Below are 17,387 nucleotides of genomic sequence, written 5' to 3' on the forward strand. Positions count from 1 at the left end.
CTGCTTGAGAGCGCCGCACTGACCCAGCCTGCTGCGTGGCCAAGATCGACGTGTTCATCGACACGTGTGTGTGGGGCAGACCGGAGACTTGTGGGCCTTCCCAGTGCAAGGCGCACTGAAAACAACTGCCAGCCGTGTCACCGCCGCTGCCCGGGGGGCAGGAATACCCCCCCCAAGATCGCCGATCGTTGGGGAGCTGAAGCGGCGAAGAACGAAGCCGCCGCGCTCCCATTGGCTGAGGGAGCCGAGCCCCCTCACTAACGCCGCGACGGGATTGGCCCGTGCGGCGCAGCGTCATTGGTGGTGGTGGGCCGTGATTGGCCGAAGGAGCGGAGCGTCATCATTTGCCTGCCCTGGGAGCCGCTCTGCCGTTGGCTGACTCCCGGGCGTGTGTGGAGGCTTGTCCTCGGTGCCGCGACCTGATTGGCCCAACGGAGGAGCTGCTGCGGAGACCCCGGAATTGCCGTGCGATACCCGGCGGGACCGGGAAAGACAGACCCGACCTCGCCGAGGGATTGTGGAAGTGCCCCAGCCCCCGGCCTGCCATCTCTGCTCCCCGCCGCTCCCTGGAAGACTGAGAGCGGAGCGGAGAGCTGGCTGAGGCAGCCGGCCCTGAGCGTAAGTGAGCGCTGTGGGGCGAGGCGCGCCTGAGGCCGGAAAGACGTGCCATGTGGAAGGAAAGGAGTCCTAGCATTCGGGTGAGACGCGCCAATAGCACGAAGGGCCCCTAGCTATAGGGGTTGATTCCCTCGAATAATTCTATCGTTGGGCATTGTTTTCCTTGCTCGTTTTTAGAGCTAATTGAGTAGAAATCAGTGGCATTATTTTTAACTACTGATTTGAGAGACATGAAACTGTTTTTGTTCTGAGAACTGCCTATTTACAAGTACCATCATAAAGATTAAGTGCAACCCTTAAGATAACATGCACCATTTTTCTAAAGAAGTGATTATCATGCAACTGCTTCATTTACTTGCTGAAACCAGATAAAGCTATATATTTTTATAAAATATACTTACCTGTGTGGTCTCAGTTTGTGGTGGATTGGGGATTATTGTTGTGTTAAGTGCAAATGTTATCCACATTGCCTCCGTTTAGCCTAGACTGCTCGCGCCATGCTACCTAGAGGGTGAGCAGGGGTTATCTCAGAGGGTTATTCCTTCACCCTGACTAGAAGCAAGGGTCCCTACTTGGTCTAAGGTACTTACCTCTGCCAACTAGAGACCCCAGGTTCTAACAGGGGTTGAGTGGAAAAACCCACTGCAAAGCCCATGGAACGCGTTCCAGGCGCAGAGTAAGGCAACGCAGCGACTTGCGCTGCTTTGTCCTACTACATATCTATGAGGCCATATAAAGCCCTCAAAGTGGCTTTGCGTGGCCTCATAGATATGGTTGAGAGGGTTGCGCCGCTGGAGCATCAGAAGAAGTGGTGCTCTTATAAATATGCCCATCGCAGCGCGCAGCTGCGGCTACAGCTGTTCGTGTCCTGGAGCACTTAGTGCTATCTGCATAAAGTGCATCCTCAGGCCCATTTTGGACACAAAGTGCTATATGCTGGATTAGGCTTGCCATGTAATTACGCATAATTACAAATCATTTTGAATGAATGAATGAATGGGCCATTTATAGAGCGCATGCCTACCTCCAACGGAGGTGTCCGGGTGCTAACAACAGATCTAGGGCCAGATGTAGGTGGCCATTTACCGGCCGGTAATGGCCGATTTCGGCCGTTACCGACCGGTAAATGGGTTTTTGGGATGTAGGGGGCCAATTTTACGGTAAATTTACCGAATCTGTAAAATACCGATTCGGTATTTTCACCGATTCGGTAACTTCTAGATGTAGGTGGGACTCTTCTGAGTCCCAAAGGCCTTTCAGATTCGGTATTTTACCACCCAATCCAATTGGGTGGTAAAATACCGAATCCAGGTGTGCTTGCACATGTGTGCAAAAATATTTACAACATGGGGTGGTGAGGGACAGAGTCTCTGAATTAAGCAGAATACTCTCACCCTGTCAAGAGATCAGGGCTAGATCCAACACCATTTTTTAGCTCACTGCACCATCCCAGTTTCAGAACCTGGCTGTATGCAAATTAGTCTGTTCCTGTCCCAGTGCATGATGGGAACAGGGCAAACCAAACTACAAAAGCCAATTCTTACACTGGGAAGGAAACAAGCTTCCGGGGACCGGTTTCTGGCATTACAGCCGTCTTCGGCCCGGCTTGCTTGAATCCTGATGGTGCAATGAGCAAGGGACTCATGTCTGAGTATACCCTTCCACGCTTAGGGTGGACAAAAATATTTACAACATGGGGTGGTGAGGGACAGAGTCTCTGAATTAAGCAGAATACTCTCACCCTGTCAAGAGATCAGGGCTAGATCCAACACCATTTTTTAGCTCACTGCACCATCCCAGTTTCAGAACCTGTCTGTATGCAAATTAGTCTGTTCCTGTCCCAGTGCATGATGGGAACAGGGCAAACCAAACTACAAAAGCCAATTCTTACACTGGGAAGGAAACAAGCTTCCGGGGACCGGTTTCTGGCATTACAGCCGTCTTCGGCCCGGCTTGCTTGAATCCTGATGGTGCAATGAGCAAGGGACTCATGTCTGAGTATACCCTTCCACGCTTAGGGTGGACAAAAATATTTACAACATGGGGTGGTGAGGGACAGAGTCTCTGAATTAAGCAGAATACTCTCACCCTGTCAAGAGATCAGGGCTAGATCCAACACCATTTTTTAGCTCACTGCACCATCCCAGTTTCAGAACCTGTCTGTATGCAAATTAGTCTGTTCCTGTCCCAGTGCATGATGGGAACAGGGCAAACCAAACTACAAAAGCCAATTCTTACACTGGGAAGGAAACAAGCTTCCGGGGACCGGTTTCTGGCATTACAGCCGTCTTCGGCCCGGCTTGCTTGAATCCTGATGGTGCATGCACACCTATGCCATGTGACAGACAGACATGCCCTTAGGGCATGTCTGTGTGCCACATGCCACACTTGCCTGTATTTGGGGTGCTAGAGGGTGTCAAAGTGACACCCCCTTAACCCTTGCTGGAATCGGTATTTACCGATTCTGTAAATACCGATTCGGTAATGCCCATTGATTCCTATGGGCTTCAATGCCCATAGGAATCAATGGCGTTACCGAATACGCCATTCGGTATTTACTGAATCTGTAATACCTACATCCCCCCCCCTCTATTTTACCACTTCTTAAATACCGAATCGGTAAAATTTGGTATTTAAGAAGTGGTAAAATAAAATTACCTACATCTAGGCCCTAGTCTTCAGGGATCTCTGGAATAGCTGTTCTGTTTCAGCCTTGTGAAGCTGTTCAGGCATGGAAATCCACAGGGGTGCAGCTCCCACTGAGATGGCTCGACCCCCGATCCTGGCTTTGGCAAAATGGAGAATCCTAAGAAGTTGCTGGAAATTGGATCTGAGGGCCCCGGACTGCTAATATTTCTGGAGTCTTTGCCTCAAGTACACAGCGCCCTTATCCCTGGATGCTCTGGAGGCGATGGATAACACCTTAAAATGTATCCTCCTTTTGACTGGCAGCCAGTGCAGGCTCCGCAGATGGGGAGAGATGTGATGACGCAGCAGAACATTTCTAATGAGTCTGGCCTTAGCATTCTGGATAACCTGGAGCCTGTGGGTCGGGTAGGCTGGAAGACTCTGATACAGGCTATTAGCGTAATCCAGCTTTGACGTAACCAATGCGTGGACTACAGTGTTCCTGCAGTACATAGGAAGGAGATGCAGGAATCTCTGCAAGGTTTTTAATTTCCAGAAGCAGGCCGAGGAGACCTGGCCAATCTGGGCTTTACAAGAGAGGTTGGTATCAAATTTAAACCCTAGTTTAACTCCGGAGGCCACCAGAGATTGTAGGTCGGAGGAGAGGGTTGAAAATATAATAATACCTCAGTTTTGCCGGCATTTAATTTCAAGCAACAATCCGTCATCCATGCCGAGATGTTATTCAGACTGTTCTTAAAGATGTTAAATGATACCTCTGAGTGCTTTTTAAAAGAGAACACTAGCTGAGTGTCTTCAGCATTGGAGATCGTTTTCACTCCCTCTTGCTCCCCTAAAGAAGCAAGCGGGGACAGATAAACATTAAACAACCTGGGGCTCAGAGCAGAACCCTGAGGAACCCCACACAGAAGGGGTTTTGGGTGGGGAGAGGTGGGGACGAAGCAGTACTTGCTGTGACCGGCCCTCTAGAAACTAGCGAGACCAGGCCAGCGCGGTACCCGACACTCCCAGGAGCCCAAGTCTGTCCAGTAGGATATGGTGCAACACTGTATCAAATGCTGCGCATAAATCCAACAGCAGAAGCATTGCGGAGCTGCCCTGGTCTAAGGCTTCACTTATGGATTTGTCTGCTTCCAAGAGGGCTGTCTCAGTGCTATAGCCAGATCTAAATCCGGATTGGGAGTTATGAAGGCAGTTTTTGGACTCAAGGAAGACAGATCATTGCTTCTGGGCCTCCTTCTCAAGGATTTTGGCCGGAACAGGCTGCAGAGAGATTGGCCTAAAATTCTTGAGCTCCGCTGGATCGGCGACTGCTTTTTTCAGGATTAGCAAGACATAGGCCGCTTTCCAGGCATAAGGGTAGATGCCCGTCCTCAAGGAGCCACAAATGGGGTTGAGTTGCTGATTGAGCGACTCGGCCATCAGTTTAAAATACCTGGCGGGGCAAGGATTACCTGATTTACAATAGCTCGGTTCCAACTTTGAGGCTTCTGGGCTCAACGCACTCAACTTGGACCAGATTCTGGGCTTGTCCAGAGTCGAGATGGGCGTAGTTGGAGACCCAGCGGAGGAAAAAGAGGAATAAACAGCTTGAACTTTCTACTGAAATAAAGTAGATAAGTTCTCACAAAGAGTAACCGTGGGAACAATATTGCTATCCAAGGCCAACGGTTTGATGAAGCCTTGAACAATCTTGAAGCTTCTTTCCCTGAGCTGCCCGAGGACGTTATTTGATTGGCTGAATAGTCTCTAATGGAAGTGTCTTTTAACCCATGACATTTGTTTAAAGCTGTTCTGTAGGCGCACTTCGCCTCCGAGTTGTAGGCTTTTCGCCAAGCACGCTCCAGCTTCTTACAAAAACTTTTGGGATCAGAGGGGAACCAGGGGACAGAGGGTTCTGCAGTAATTACGAGACATTAGGCTTTACCGAATTACACCGACCCCTAAAAAACGGAAGACACCATGCTCTAAGAAAGAAAACAAATGATTGGTGGTTAAAAGTCGGAGCTTATTGGTGAAAAGCTGGCAGGCGTGGGTGGGCTCTAATGCACAGTGTCTGAGAGTGGGGGATGTAATTCAGGAAGGGGCACCTTATTCCTGTCATGAGGGAGTAAGGTCGAAAGTACCAGGTGCCATCTTTACACCCTTCCTTCCATCATTTTACTCTTTTAACCTTCATTCCACCCGCCCTGGCCTAGCACCTTTTTCAAATGCAAGTAGCCTTCTACCATGCTTTCCCTCACCCCACCCTTCCTTTCGCCCAGCCTCCACAAAGCTTTTCATCCATGCATGTGTTCACCCTCCAAGCCTGTCTTTCATTCTTCCACCCTTGCTTTCATCCTCCCACCAAACCTTTCATTCTCCCACCCTTGCTTTCATCCGCCCACCATGCTTTTCATAGTCCCACTCTGCCTTTCTTCCTACTCTGCCTTTCATCCTACTCTTCTGCCTTTTGTTCTTATACTCATCCTTTTCATCCTTCCACCCTTCCTTTCATCTTCCCATATTTCCTTTCTTCCTTCTACTCTGCCTTTCATCCTGCTCCTCTGCCTTTCGTTCTTATACTCATCCTTTCATCCTCCCACCCTACCTTCCATCGTCCCACTCTTCCTTTCTTCCCACTACTCTGCCTTTCATCCTACTCCTCTGCCTTTTATTCTTACACTCTTCATTTCATCTTCCCACTCTGCCCTTCATCCTCCCACCATGCTGTTCATTCTTTCACCCTTCCTTTCATCCTTCAAAAATTCCTTCCATCTTCCCACTTTCCTTTTCTTCCTGCTCCTCTGCCTTTCTTCTTACTCTTCTTACTCCACTTCCTTTAGTTCTTATACTCATCCTTTCATCCTTTTACCCTACCTTTCATCTTCCCACTTTTCCTTTCTTCCTACTACTTTGCCTTTCATCCTACTTCTCTGCCTTTCATTCTTACACTCATTCTTTCATCCTCCCACCCTACCTTTCATCGTCCCACTCTTCCTTTCTTCCTACTCCTCTGCCTTTCATCCTGCTCCTCTGCCTTTCATCCTGCTCCTCTGCCTTTTATTCTTACACTCTTCCTTTCATGCTCCCACTCTGCCTTTCATCCTCCCACCATCCCGTTCATTCTTTCATCCTCCCTTTTATCCTCTGACCCTTCCTTTCATCGTCCCACTCTTCCTTTCTTCCTACTCCTCTGCCTTTCATCCTACTCATCTGCCTTTCGTTCTTACACTCATCCTTTCATCCTCCAGCCCTGCCTTCCATCTACAGCTGTTTAACTCTGATCCATCTATGAAGCTAACTAACTTTGCTTGAAACATTAAATCTGCTCTCCACACCCACGCCCAGCTCATCAGATGCACTTTTTGTGTCTCCTGTGATCGTCTCCACTCCGGGTCTTTCGGTGCCTCGAGGCCTTTTGCTGTTGTTTGAGGAGCCAAACCCTGAAGGTGCGCTTGTGTCCAATCCCAACTTCACCCTCTTACAGAAATAATACAGGCAACACGAATATACCACGGTGCAGGGACTGTCACAAACCCAATTTACCACACTTGAAAGCTGCTTATTATTATCTTAGCTCTGGCACCTGAGAGGCGATCCCAGGGCAGTCTCTCCAGGACAGACACACCTTGTGATCTGTGCAGAAAGAGACGTCATCCTTGGAGCTGAAGGCTGATTGGAGGATGCTCAGCCTTTTCAAGGTATATAAAGGACTGGGTCTAAGGTCAACGAAGCATCTCTCTGAAGGAAGAAACATTGTCTGGTGGTGACCTGAGCTCTGTTCCAGAACCAGAGAATGGACAGTCGAGCATGGACCCTGGTGGCAGTGTGCCTGGTGGGCACCTGCTGGAGCTTACCTGTTCAGGTGAGACCCCCTTTAACAATGGTATATAGAGCTGAGTGCAGGCACAGGTGAGAACCCTTTAACAATGGTATATAGAGCTGTGTGCAGACACAGGTGAGACCCCTTTAACAATGGTATATAGAGCTGAGTGCAGGCACAGGTGAGACCCCCTTAACAATGGTATATAGAGCTGTGTGCAGGCACAGGTGAGAACCCTTTAACCATGGTATATAGAGCTGATTGCAGGCACAGGCGAGACCCCTTTAACGATCGTATATAGAGCTGTGTGCAGGCACAGGTGAGACCCCTTTAACAATGGTATATAGAGCTGAGTGCAGGCACAGGTGAGACTCCCTTTAACAATGGTAGATAAAGCTGAGTGCAGGCTCAGTTGAGATATCCTTTAACGATGGTATATAGAGCTGTGCGCAGACTTAGGTGAGAACCCTTTAACAATGGTATATAGAGCTGCGTGCAGGCACAGGTGAGACCTCCTTTACAAATGGTATATAGAGCTGTGCGCAGACTTTGGTGAGAACCCTTTAACCATGGTATATAGAGCTGTGCGCAGACTTAGGTGAGACCCCTTTAACAATGGTATATAGAGCTGAGTGCAGGCACAGGTGAGACTGCTTTAACAATGGTATATAGAGCTGAGTGCACGCACAGGTGAGACCCCTTTAACGATCGTATATAGAGCTGTGTGCAGGCACAGGTGAGACCCCTTTAACAATGGTATATAGAGCTGAGTGCAGGCACCGGTGAGACCCCTTTAACGAAGGTATATAGAGCTGTGTGCAGGCACAGGTGAGACTCCCTTTAACAATGGTATATAGAGCTGAGTGCAGGCACAGGTGAAACTCCCTTTAACAATGGTATATAGAGCTGAGTGCAGGCACAGGTGAGACTCCCTTTAACAATGGTATATAGAGCTGAGTGCAGGCACAGGTGAGACTCCCTTTAACAATGGTATATAGAGCTGAGTGCAGGCACAGGTGAGACCCCCCTTAACGATGGTATATAGAGCTGAGTGCAGGCACAGGCGAGACCCCCTTTAACAATGGTATATAGAGCTGTGTGCAGGCACAGGTGAGACGCCTTTAACAATGGTATATAGAGCTGTGTGCAGGCACAGGTGAGACCCCTTTTACAATGGTATATAGAGATGAGTGCAGGCACAGGTGAGACCCCTTTAACAATGGTATATAGAGCTGTGTGTAAGCACAGGCGAGACCCCCTTTAACAATGGTATACAGAGCTGTGTGCAGGCACAGGTGAGGACCCCTTTAACAATGGTATATAGAGCTGTGTGCAGGCACAGGTGAGACCCCCTTTAACAATGGTATATAGAGCTGTATGCAGGCACAGGCGAGACCCCCTTTAACAGTGGTATATAGAGCTGTGTGCAGGCACAGGTGAGACTCCTTTAACAATGGTATATAGAGCTGAGTGCAGGCGCAGGTGAGACCCCTTTAACAATGGTATATAGAGCTGTGTGCAGGCACAGGTGAGACCCCCTTTAACAATGGTATATAGAGCTGAGTGCAGGCGCAGGTGAGACTCCCTTTAACAATGGTATATAGAGCTGAGTGCAGGCACAGGTGAGACCCCTTTAACAATGGTATATAGAGCTGTGTGCAGGCACAGGTGAGACCCCTTTAACAATGGTATATAGAGCTGAGTACAGACACAGGTGAGACCCCCTTTAACAATGGTATATAGAGCTGTGTGTAGGCACAGGTGAGACCCCTTTAACAATGGTATATAGAGCTGAGTGCAGACACAGGTGAGACCCCCTTTAACAATGGTATATAGAGCTGAGTGCAGGCACAGGTGAGCCCCCTGTAACAATGGTATATAGAGCTGAGTGCAGGCACAGGTGAGACCTCCTTTAACAATGGTATATAGAGCTGAGTACAGACACAGGTGAGACCCCCTTTAACAATGGTATATAGAGCTGAGAGCAGGCACATGTGAGACCCCTTTAACAATGGTATATAGAGCTGAGTGCAGGCACAGGTGAGACCCCTTTAACAATGGTATATAGAGCTGTGTGCAGGCACAGGTGAGACCCCCTTTAACAATGGTAGATAGAGCTGAGTGCAGACACAGGTGAGACCCCCTTTAACAATGATATATAGAGCTGAGTGCAGGCACAGGTGAGACCCCTTTAACAATGGTAGATAGAGCTGAATGCAGGCACAGGTGAGACCCCTTTAACAATGGTATATAGAGCTGTGTGTAGGCACAGGTGAGGCCCCCTTTAACAATGGTATATAGAGCTGTGTGTAGGCACAGGTGAGGCCCCCTTTAACAATGGTATATAGAGCTGTGTGTAGGCACAGGTGAGACCCCCTTTAACGATGGTATATAGAGCTGAGTGCAGCCACAGATGAGACCCCTTTAACAATGGTATATAGAGCTGTGTGCAGACACAGGTGAGACCCCCTTTAACGATGGTATATAGAGCTGTGTGCAGGCACAGGTGAGACCTCCCTTAACAATGGTATATAGAGCTGAGTGCAGGCACAGGTGAGGCTCCTTTAACGATGGTATATAGAGCTGTGTGCAGGCACAGGTGAGACCTCCCTTAACAGTGGTATATAGAGCTGAGTGCAGGCACAGGTGAGGCTCTTTTAACGATGGTATATAGAGCTGTGTGCAGGCAGAGGTGAGACCCCTTTAACAATGGTATATAGAGCTGTGTGCAGGCAGAGGTGAGACCCCTTTAACAATGGTATATAGAAATTGAGTGCAGGCAAAGGTGAGACCCCCTTTAACAATGGTATATAGAGCTGTGTGCAGGCAGAGGTGAGACCCCTTTAACAATGGTATATAGAGCTGTGTGCAGGCACAGGTGAGGCCCCTTTAACAATGGTATATGGAGCTGAGTGCAGGCACAGGTGAGACCCCTTTAACAATGGTATATAGAGCTGAGTGCAGGCACAGGTGAGACCCCTCTAACAATGGTATATAGAGCTGTGTGCAGGCACAGGTGAGACCTCTTTAACAATGGTATATAGAGCTGAGTGCAGACACAGGTGAGACCCCCTTTAACAATGGTATATAGAGCTGAGTGCAGGCACAGGTGAGACCCCTTTAACAATGGTAGATAGAGCTGAATGCAGGCACAGGTGAGACCTCCCTTAACAGTGGTATATAGAGCTGAGTGCAGGCACAGGCGAGGCTCCTTTAACGATGGTATATAGAGCTGTGTGCAGGCACAGGTGAGACCCCTTTAACAATGGTATATAGAGCTGTGTGCAGACACAGGTGAGACCCCCTTTAATGATGGTATATAGAGCTGTGTGCAGACACAGGTGAGACCCCCTTTAACAATGGTATATAGAGCTGAGTGCAGGCACAGGTGAGCCCCCCTTCAACAATGGTATATAGAGCTGAGAGCAGGCACAGGTGAGACCCCCTTTAACGATAGTATATAGAGCTGTGTCAGGCACAGGTGAGACCCCCTTTAGCGATGGTATATAGAGCTGTGTGCAGACACAGGTGGGACCCCTTTAACCATGGTATATAGAGCTGAGAGCAGGCACAGGTGAGACCCCCTTTAACGATAGTATATAGAGCTGTGTGCAGGCACAGGTGAGACCATATTTAACAATGGTATATAGAGCTGAGAGCAGGCACAGGTGAGACCCCCTTTAATGATGGTGTATAGAGCTGTGTGCAGGCACAGGCGAGTGCTGCAGTAACAGGGATGTATATGGTTCTGTGTTAGCCTAAACTCTCAGGTGTGCGTCACTGTAAGTACACCTGTGCAGGTGAGAGCTGCAGTAATAGTATTATATGCACCTGTGTGCACATAAAGCCACTTAGATGTACCGCACGAGACTGTGAGGGCATCTGCGAAGCCAAGAAACACAGTAACCATAATGCATAGGTCTAAATTGAGAAAAATCCTAACTTTAAGACTTTGGTATTCACAGAAGGCATTTAGGAGTCCTAAAGTTAAGACTCCTGACTTTACTACTCCTAAACTGAGAAAAATCCTATTTTAAGACTTTCGGTATTCACAGAAGGCATTTAGGAGTCCTAAAGTTAGGACTCCTAACTTCTGTGAATACCAAAATGAGTAAGTGCCTTCTGTGAATACCAAAATGAGTAAGTGCCTTCTGTGAATACCAAAATGGTAGTAAATTTAGGATTTTGTCTTAAGTTAGCTCTGTGAATCGGGCCCACGGAGTGCACTCTTGAGCAGGGGAGTATGTCAGTGACAGTATGATAGACCTGAGTACGTGTAACGACGCTCAGGTGTGTTTCATAGAGTGCACTCTTGAGTAGGGGAGTATGTCAGTGACAGTACAACATATGTGAGGACTCCACATCTCCTGCACCAGCGGAGAGAACATGGCGGACGCAGCTCCTTGCACAGCTGAGGGAGCTTCTTGTAAATGCACAGCTGGGGTGACAGGTCACCTAAGAAAAAAGAGTGAGGAGGGTCAAAGGAGGGTTGTTTAACGACCACGACATCTCGAAACCCAACTATATAATAAATAAATATAAAGAGATGTCTGGTCAAAAAAGCTATTTGTGTGTCTTGTTGAGACTAGAAATCAAAGGGCCCATATAGCCACATTAAGAAATGACACTGGGTTGAAAAAATCCCATCAGCCCACCCTTGTGGCGAAATATCATCATGTGGGATGCGAGTGGTAAATCCAAATCTCACCCAACGCACCTTGTAATGATGCTGAGATGGATTATCAAAATATTTTTCTAACCACAGTGTATTCCAGATGGTGCCAATGGTGTGCAGTGCTAGTGAAAATAACGTGAGAGTAAAGTGGAAATAAAATTGGCTCCTAGGACAAAAATTATGTTTAATATGTATTGACCTAGTGTCAAGGTTTAAAACAACGCCTGATAGTTTGACATTATAACTAAGCAGAGGCGCAGTGCAGTGGGGTCAACATGTTTCAGCTCAAACGGACAATCTGTCCAGCTTTCTTCAGGACCGAATGAAAATAGCGACTGCAAATATGTGATAACAATAGTAATAATGCACAAATACAATAAATTATTCCTACCAGGAACTTGGATCCCCAATGTTTGCTGGTGGATATTTAATCATTTGTTCTTTCCCAGCGTTTTGTGGGAAGACACCTCACCTCGCCCGGCACCCGCTCGGGAAGAAATGAGGCCCCGCTCTATCCGTCGGTGCCTCAAACCAGCGTCCGAGTAGGAGTGAAGGTCACCACCACCAACGTTTTAAAGTACACCTTTTACAGCGCTTTGAGGCCATGAGAAAGGCACTGCCATGTCAGCAGCATAGCAAGAGTGCCATAGGCCCTATGCAAGAAAGAGAAATGTCCCCTCCTGTGCAGATGTTGTGTAGTATAAGACAGGCATAACAGCCGCCACAGTAGGAGTAAAGTGGGACTCTCTCACCTGTGGGCCCTAATGCCACAGCAGCATTGTAAACTACGCCCCTGAGCCAAGTGCCTAGACACCGAGAGTAATCTTAGAGGCGCATCACAGGCGTAGGAGGGTCTTCCCTGAGCACATGTGGGGCATGGGTCGGTAAACCGGGGTCACCATAAGGGATCAAGCTGTGATCAGAGGTCCCCTTACCTCCACAGGTGGTCAGTGTCAATCAAACTTGAAGTGACTTTGAAAGTATGATTTCCACCTGGGATTACTTTACAAATCCTATTAGAAGTAAGACTGTGGGAGGGGTGGTCATAGTGAACCTCCTGGACAATTTCAGGGGCACACATAAAACACTGTTGCCCTTTAGCAGCATAAAGCTACCTTTACCCAAGGATGGAACAAACGAACTCTACTGCAAGGCCTACTCAACCAGGCAAAATATTCCGTATGCAGCACATTTCCATGTAGATGTGACTGCTTTAGCTGCCTGCGCTCTCCAGAGGTGAGACCGCTCTCCCATGCAAAGTATTCTTACTCAGCCTTACCCACCTGCACTCATTTTAGGAGAGTGGGGCTCATTTTCCACCAACAGACCATGACCCAAAGCAACAGAGAAAGACAGAAAGGGAAGATAGGAGAGAGATATGAAAACAATGATGAATGCATAAAAGTGGCTGAAAAAAGAACCTGCAAGAATAAGCAATTTTAGGTTAGTGAAAGAAAAAGGTTACTGCAACCTTGGCATTCAGCAATAGGATCCTGAGAAAAGGTTTGCGTAATTTTTCCCAAAACCGCGCACAAACTATCCTATGAGGTATTTGCTCTTTGTATGTGTGCTGCAGAATGTAGCATATATGCAAAGAGGAAATAACGAGGAGACATGGATATATTTCTTCTTGCTACGCCAGCCTCAAGAGACTCACCAGTTTGGTGCAAACCTATATTTACAAGTCTTTGTAAATATGGTTTGTGTCAAAATACATCCATGGATGCACAGGGACTCCCTAGCACCACCCATATAACGCCTACCTGACGCAAGGTAATGCAAGGCAGGGCAATGTGTGGAACTGTAAATCCTAAAACAGATTTTGCATCAGGGGTGTGCCAGAAAAGTGACTTAGCCCTTAACATTTAGTTTTATTTAAACTCTGCCACAAAGAAAGTGGCAGCAAGAAGAAAACTGACAGTAAACCTGTTCTGGTTAATTGGTTGCAAAGACTGTGTTTTAAAATATCTTATGGGTTTAATGCACCTGCTGCAGAGATGTGTGTGTTCCCAGTGAATCTGAGTGAATAATAATTGTAAGATAACTCTGGAGGTTTATGCACTTGCTGGAAAGAACTGTGTTTTGTTTAGCCTCAGTTTTGACTCAAAGTAGCATAAAGGGTTAGTGCAAAGCACATCATGCAACATGCAAATGACAGATTTTATTTTATGTAGTTAGATAAGTAGGTTACGGCTTTGAAGACGGAGATCCTTATGTTACTTGTAGTTACTTGTAAAGCTTTTAATATAGCACAGTGAGCTATGGAAGATGATATGTGACTTCTACACCTTGTAATGCCCCACTGTTTTATGTAACACACCCTGTACAATGATTTACAAATGCAGATGATTTATTGTATATGTAATATTTACGTGTGATGAAAAGCGCTCCGACACCCTGTATTGGGATGAGTAGCACTATCAAGAAAAAATGGTGGCACTTAATTTATTTCAATGCCTCCTCAGGGGTAGTAAGCGCTATATAAATGCTATTTATTTTGTGTAAATACTGGGAAAGACCAACACATCTGACATTATGACAGTGCACGCATATCTCGTATACTGAGCCTGAACAAAGTTCAAATCAGCTCCCCTTAACTGTGTGTGACGTGCTCACAAGGTGTGAGCCTTGGTTTCCCCTCTGCTGAATTTGCATCTAGGTGTGAGGCTTCTGACTGCTCCCAGCCAGGAGACTGAACAAAAGAAGCCTCATGACCCCTCAGATTCGAACTTTGTTATGGGCCCAGCTGGAGTCTGAAATGAGAACGCCCCGTCCCTACCTGCACGTTGTTGCTTATGTTAAGCAGACAATGTGCAGGCACTGCTGAATGTGTCCTGGTGTTTACAAATTACACCGGGACGAGTTAGGCACATTATTCAGTGGGGCCTAACATCTTGGCATGGTGGACGGGGTTCACCCTTTGAAAATAATAGGTGGACGCCGTCCACCCACGTGTACCCCCGACTTGTGCCCTAGGCCATTGCACAAAGGGATAGGTTTTCTGCATTTGAGGTCTCAGAATGGGGGGTGAGGCCTAAATGGCACGTGCTAGAAGATGTAAATATTTTTGGAAACTCAACCATGGATTTTGTGGAGTGTGCATGCACGATTTCTTATACTTTTTACCAGGAAGAAATCTTGCTTGCCAAAAACCTGTGGGTATGGAATTAGCTAGCACGTTTGAATTCTGATTTGGGCAAAAAGAGGAGTTTGCAACCAAATCAGGATTAGTGCGGCCATCAGAGGATCCTTATTGAGAAACCCCATGGACAACTCCCCAGACTCTTCTGTTACATTATACAAGATTTCTGTACATCTTCTGAGCCATCTATGCTGCTGAAGGCCATTTGTTCTAGTGACACTTTTTACCGAAACGTTCCTTCAGCAGTTGTCAGTATCCAAACAGGTACATGAACCCAAGACTACACCCTTGGCATCTGTGCAACCCTGAATGCTTGAAACAAGGGGCCAAACAATGCACAGTGCTTAACCACCATATGGGATCTTCAATATCGACCCGCATCAATATTGACAGCAAGATATCAGCTGCACAGTATTGACCAGGACAGTCAACAAGGAGGCATCTGAACAGTAAATCCCCTCTCCCCAATATACTCTTACCTTGATGATACAGTGCAAAGTGATGTTCTCCAGCCCATACCACTGCAGGTCGAGGTTTGTCCTTTCCATATCTTGACATATAGCTCAACGTACATCTTATGTGATCTTTTAAAACACGGCTTTAGGGTTTCCTAAAGTTCTAATATCCTTATACTTGCATTTAGTGATTCAAATGTCATCTTTCTCTTTTGCAGATTTTCTTTGAACTAGAGAAAAATCGTAAGTAAATTTTTTGTCGGAATATCTTTGAACTTGATCATAGCTCCTTGACATAATGAAGCACAGTGGGCGCGGGTGGTGGCTGCATTAAATACTATCTACTTAATCCCTTTAAATCAGGGATAGAGAGTAAGATGTACGGCCATGAATGATGAGCAACATGTGAATGTGCGCCTTGTGCATGATTATAATGCTGCTATGAGTCACTAGGTGTGAGGATGAAAGGAGGAGCAGTCACACCACTGACTACATGCACAAAATGAAGTTGCCAAGACCGGACATGAGAAAAACATCCACAGAGAGGCAAACCCCTAAGCACCATTGGCCGCAGACAGAAATGGAGTGCTTTATGGATCGAACCGCTCCATTTTGTATTTGGAACTGGTGTTTGGGAAAGGATTTAGAATGTCGATCACTCAATCAATCAGAGATTTATAGAGCGCACTACTCACCCGTGAAGGTCTCAAGGCGCTGGTAAGGGGGGGGGGAGGAGGTTTGGCCAGCTCTGAGGTCATCTGAAGAGCTAAGTCTTGAGGTCTTTTCTAAAGGCTTGCAGTGTAGGGCTTTGTCTGACGCTGAGGGGGAGTTTGTTCCAGGTCTTGGCTGCGATGTAGGAGAAGGATCTTCCCCCGATCTAGCTCGGTGGATGTCAGCAAGGGCTAGGTTGGTGGAGCAGAGGTTTCTCTTGGGGCCATGGAAGGAGATTCTTTTGTTGAGGTTTTGGGGTCCAGTGTTGTGGAGGGCTTGTTAGGCGTGAGCAGCTTTAAGGTAAGTCTCTTTTTGACGGGGAGCCAGTGGAGGTCTCAAAGGTGCTGGGTGATGTGGTTGTGTCGTGGGATGCTGAGGACGAGTCTGGCTGCTGCGTTCTGGACGGTCTGGAGATTGCAAAGGAGTGATTTGTTGAAACCGGCGTAGAGGGTGTTTCCATAGTCCTGCCTGCTGGTGATGAGTACGTGGGTGACGGTCTTCCTGGAGTTGAGGGGATACATTTGAAGGTCTCGTAAAGTATGTGGAGGGTGTTGAAGCATGTGGAGGACACAGCGTTGATCTGTCAGTTCATGGTGTAGTTGAGTATGATGCTGAGGTTGCGGGTGTTATCCGAGGGAGAATGGGGTTTCTGAGGGCAGGGGGCCACCAGGTGTCGTCCCATTTTGCGGGGATGGATGAGAGGATGAGAACTTCTGTTTTCTCCGAGTTGATCTTCAGGCGGCTGCTTCTCGTCCAGGATGCAACGTCCTTCAGTCCTTCCCAGAAACTGTGCCTTGTGATGCTGGGTTCCTTTGTAAGGGAGAGGATGAGCTGAGTATTGTCGGCGTAGGATACTACGCTGAGTCAGTGTTTTCTGACGATGATTGCAAGGGGGGCCAGGTAGATGTTGAAGAGCATGGGGCTGATGGAGGATTCGCATCTGATCTTTGTGGGTTTGGAGAGGAAGGGCAGGAGTCTTATTCTTTGCGTTCTGCCAGAGAGGAAAGAGCGAATACAGTCTAAGGCAGTTCCCTGTATATCAGCGTCGTGGAGTCTGGTTACTAGTGTCAGGTGGAAGATGGTGTTGAAGGCTGCTGAGAGATCTAGTAGAATGAGGGCTGCAATGTGGCCTTGACCAAGGAGGGTGCAGATGTCGTCAGTGGAGCTCAGTCTTGGTGCTGTGGTTGTTGCAGAATCTAGATTGGGGTGAGGCGAGGATGTTGTTTGCTGGGTGTTGATGATTTATTTGATGACTTTGGCGGCTAAGGGGAGGAGAGAGATGGGACTGTAGTTCTTGAGGTCCATCGGGTCTGCAGAGAGGTTCTTGAGGAG

General features: G+C 47.5%; 1 protein-coding gene across 1 annotated transcript in view; it reads left to right on the forward strand.

The window, feature by feature from the left end:
* The first annotated feature begins 6,990 nt into the window (after positions 1-6,990).
* The window catches only part of LOC144827866 (embryonic protein UVS.2-like), a 92,373-nt gene continuing 81,976 nt past the window's right edge, over positions 6,991-17,387 (forward strand). The window contains exons 1-2 of the mRNA XM_078686031.1: positions 6,991-7,114; positions 15,563-15,587. Coding sequence (XP_078542157.1) covers positions 7,046-7,114; positions 15,563-15,587 — 94 coding nt within the window. The 5' untranslated portion in view covers positions 6,991-7,045. The remainder of the gene's footprint in view (positions 7,115-15,562; positions 15,588-17,387) is intronic.

The sequence above is a fragment of the Lissotriton helveticus genome, chromosome 4_1, assembly GCF_964261635.1.
Source record: "Lissotriton helveticus chromosome 4_1, aLisHel1.1, whole genome shotgun sequence".
NCBI lineage: Eukaryota > Metazoa > Chordata > Amphibia > Caudata > Salamandridae > Lissotriton > Lissotriton helveticus.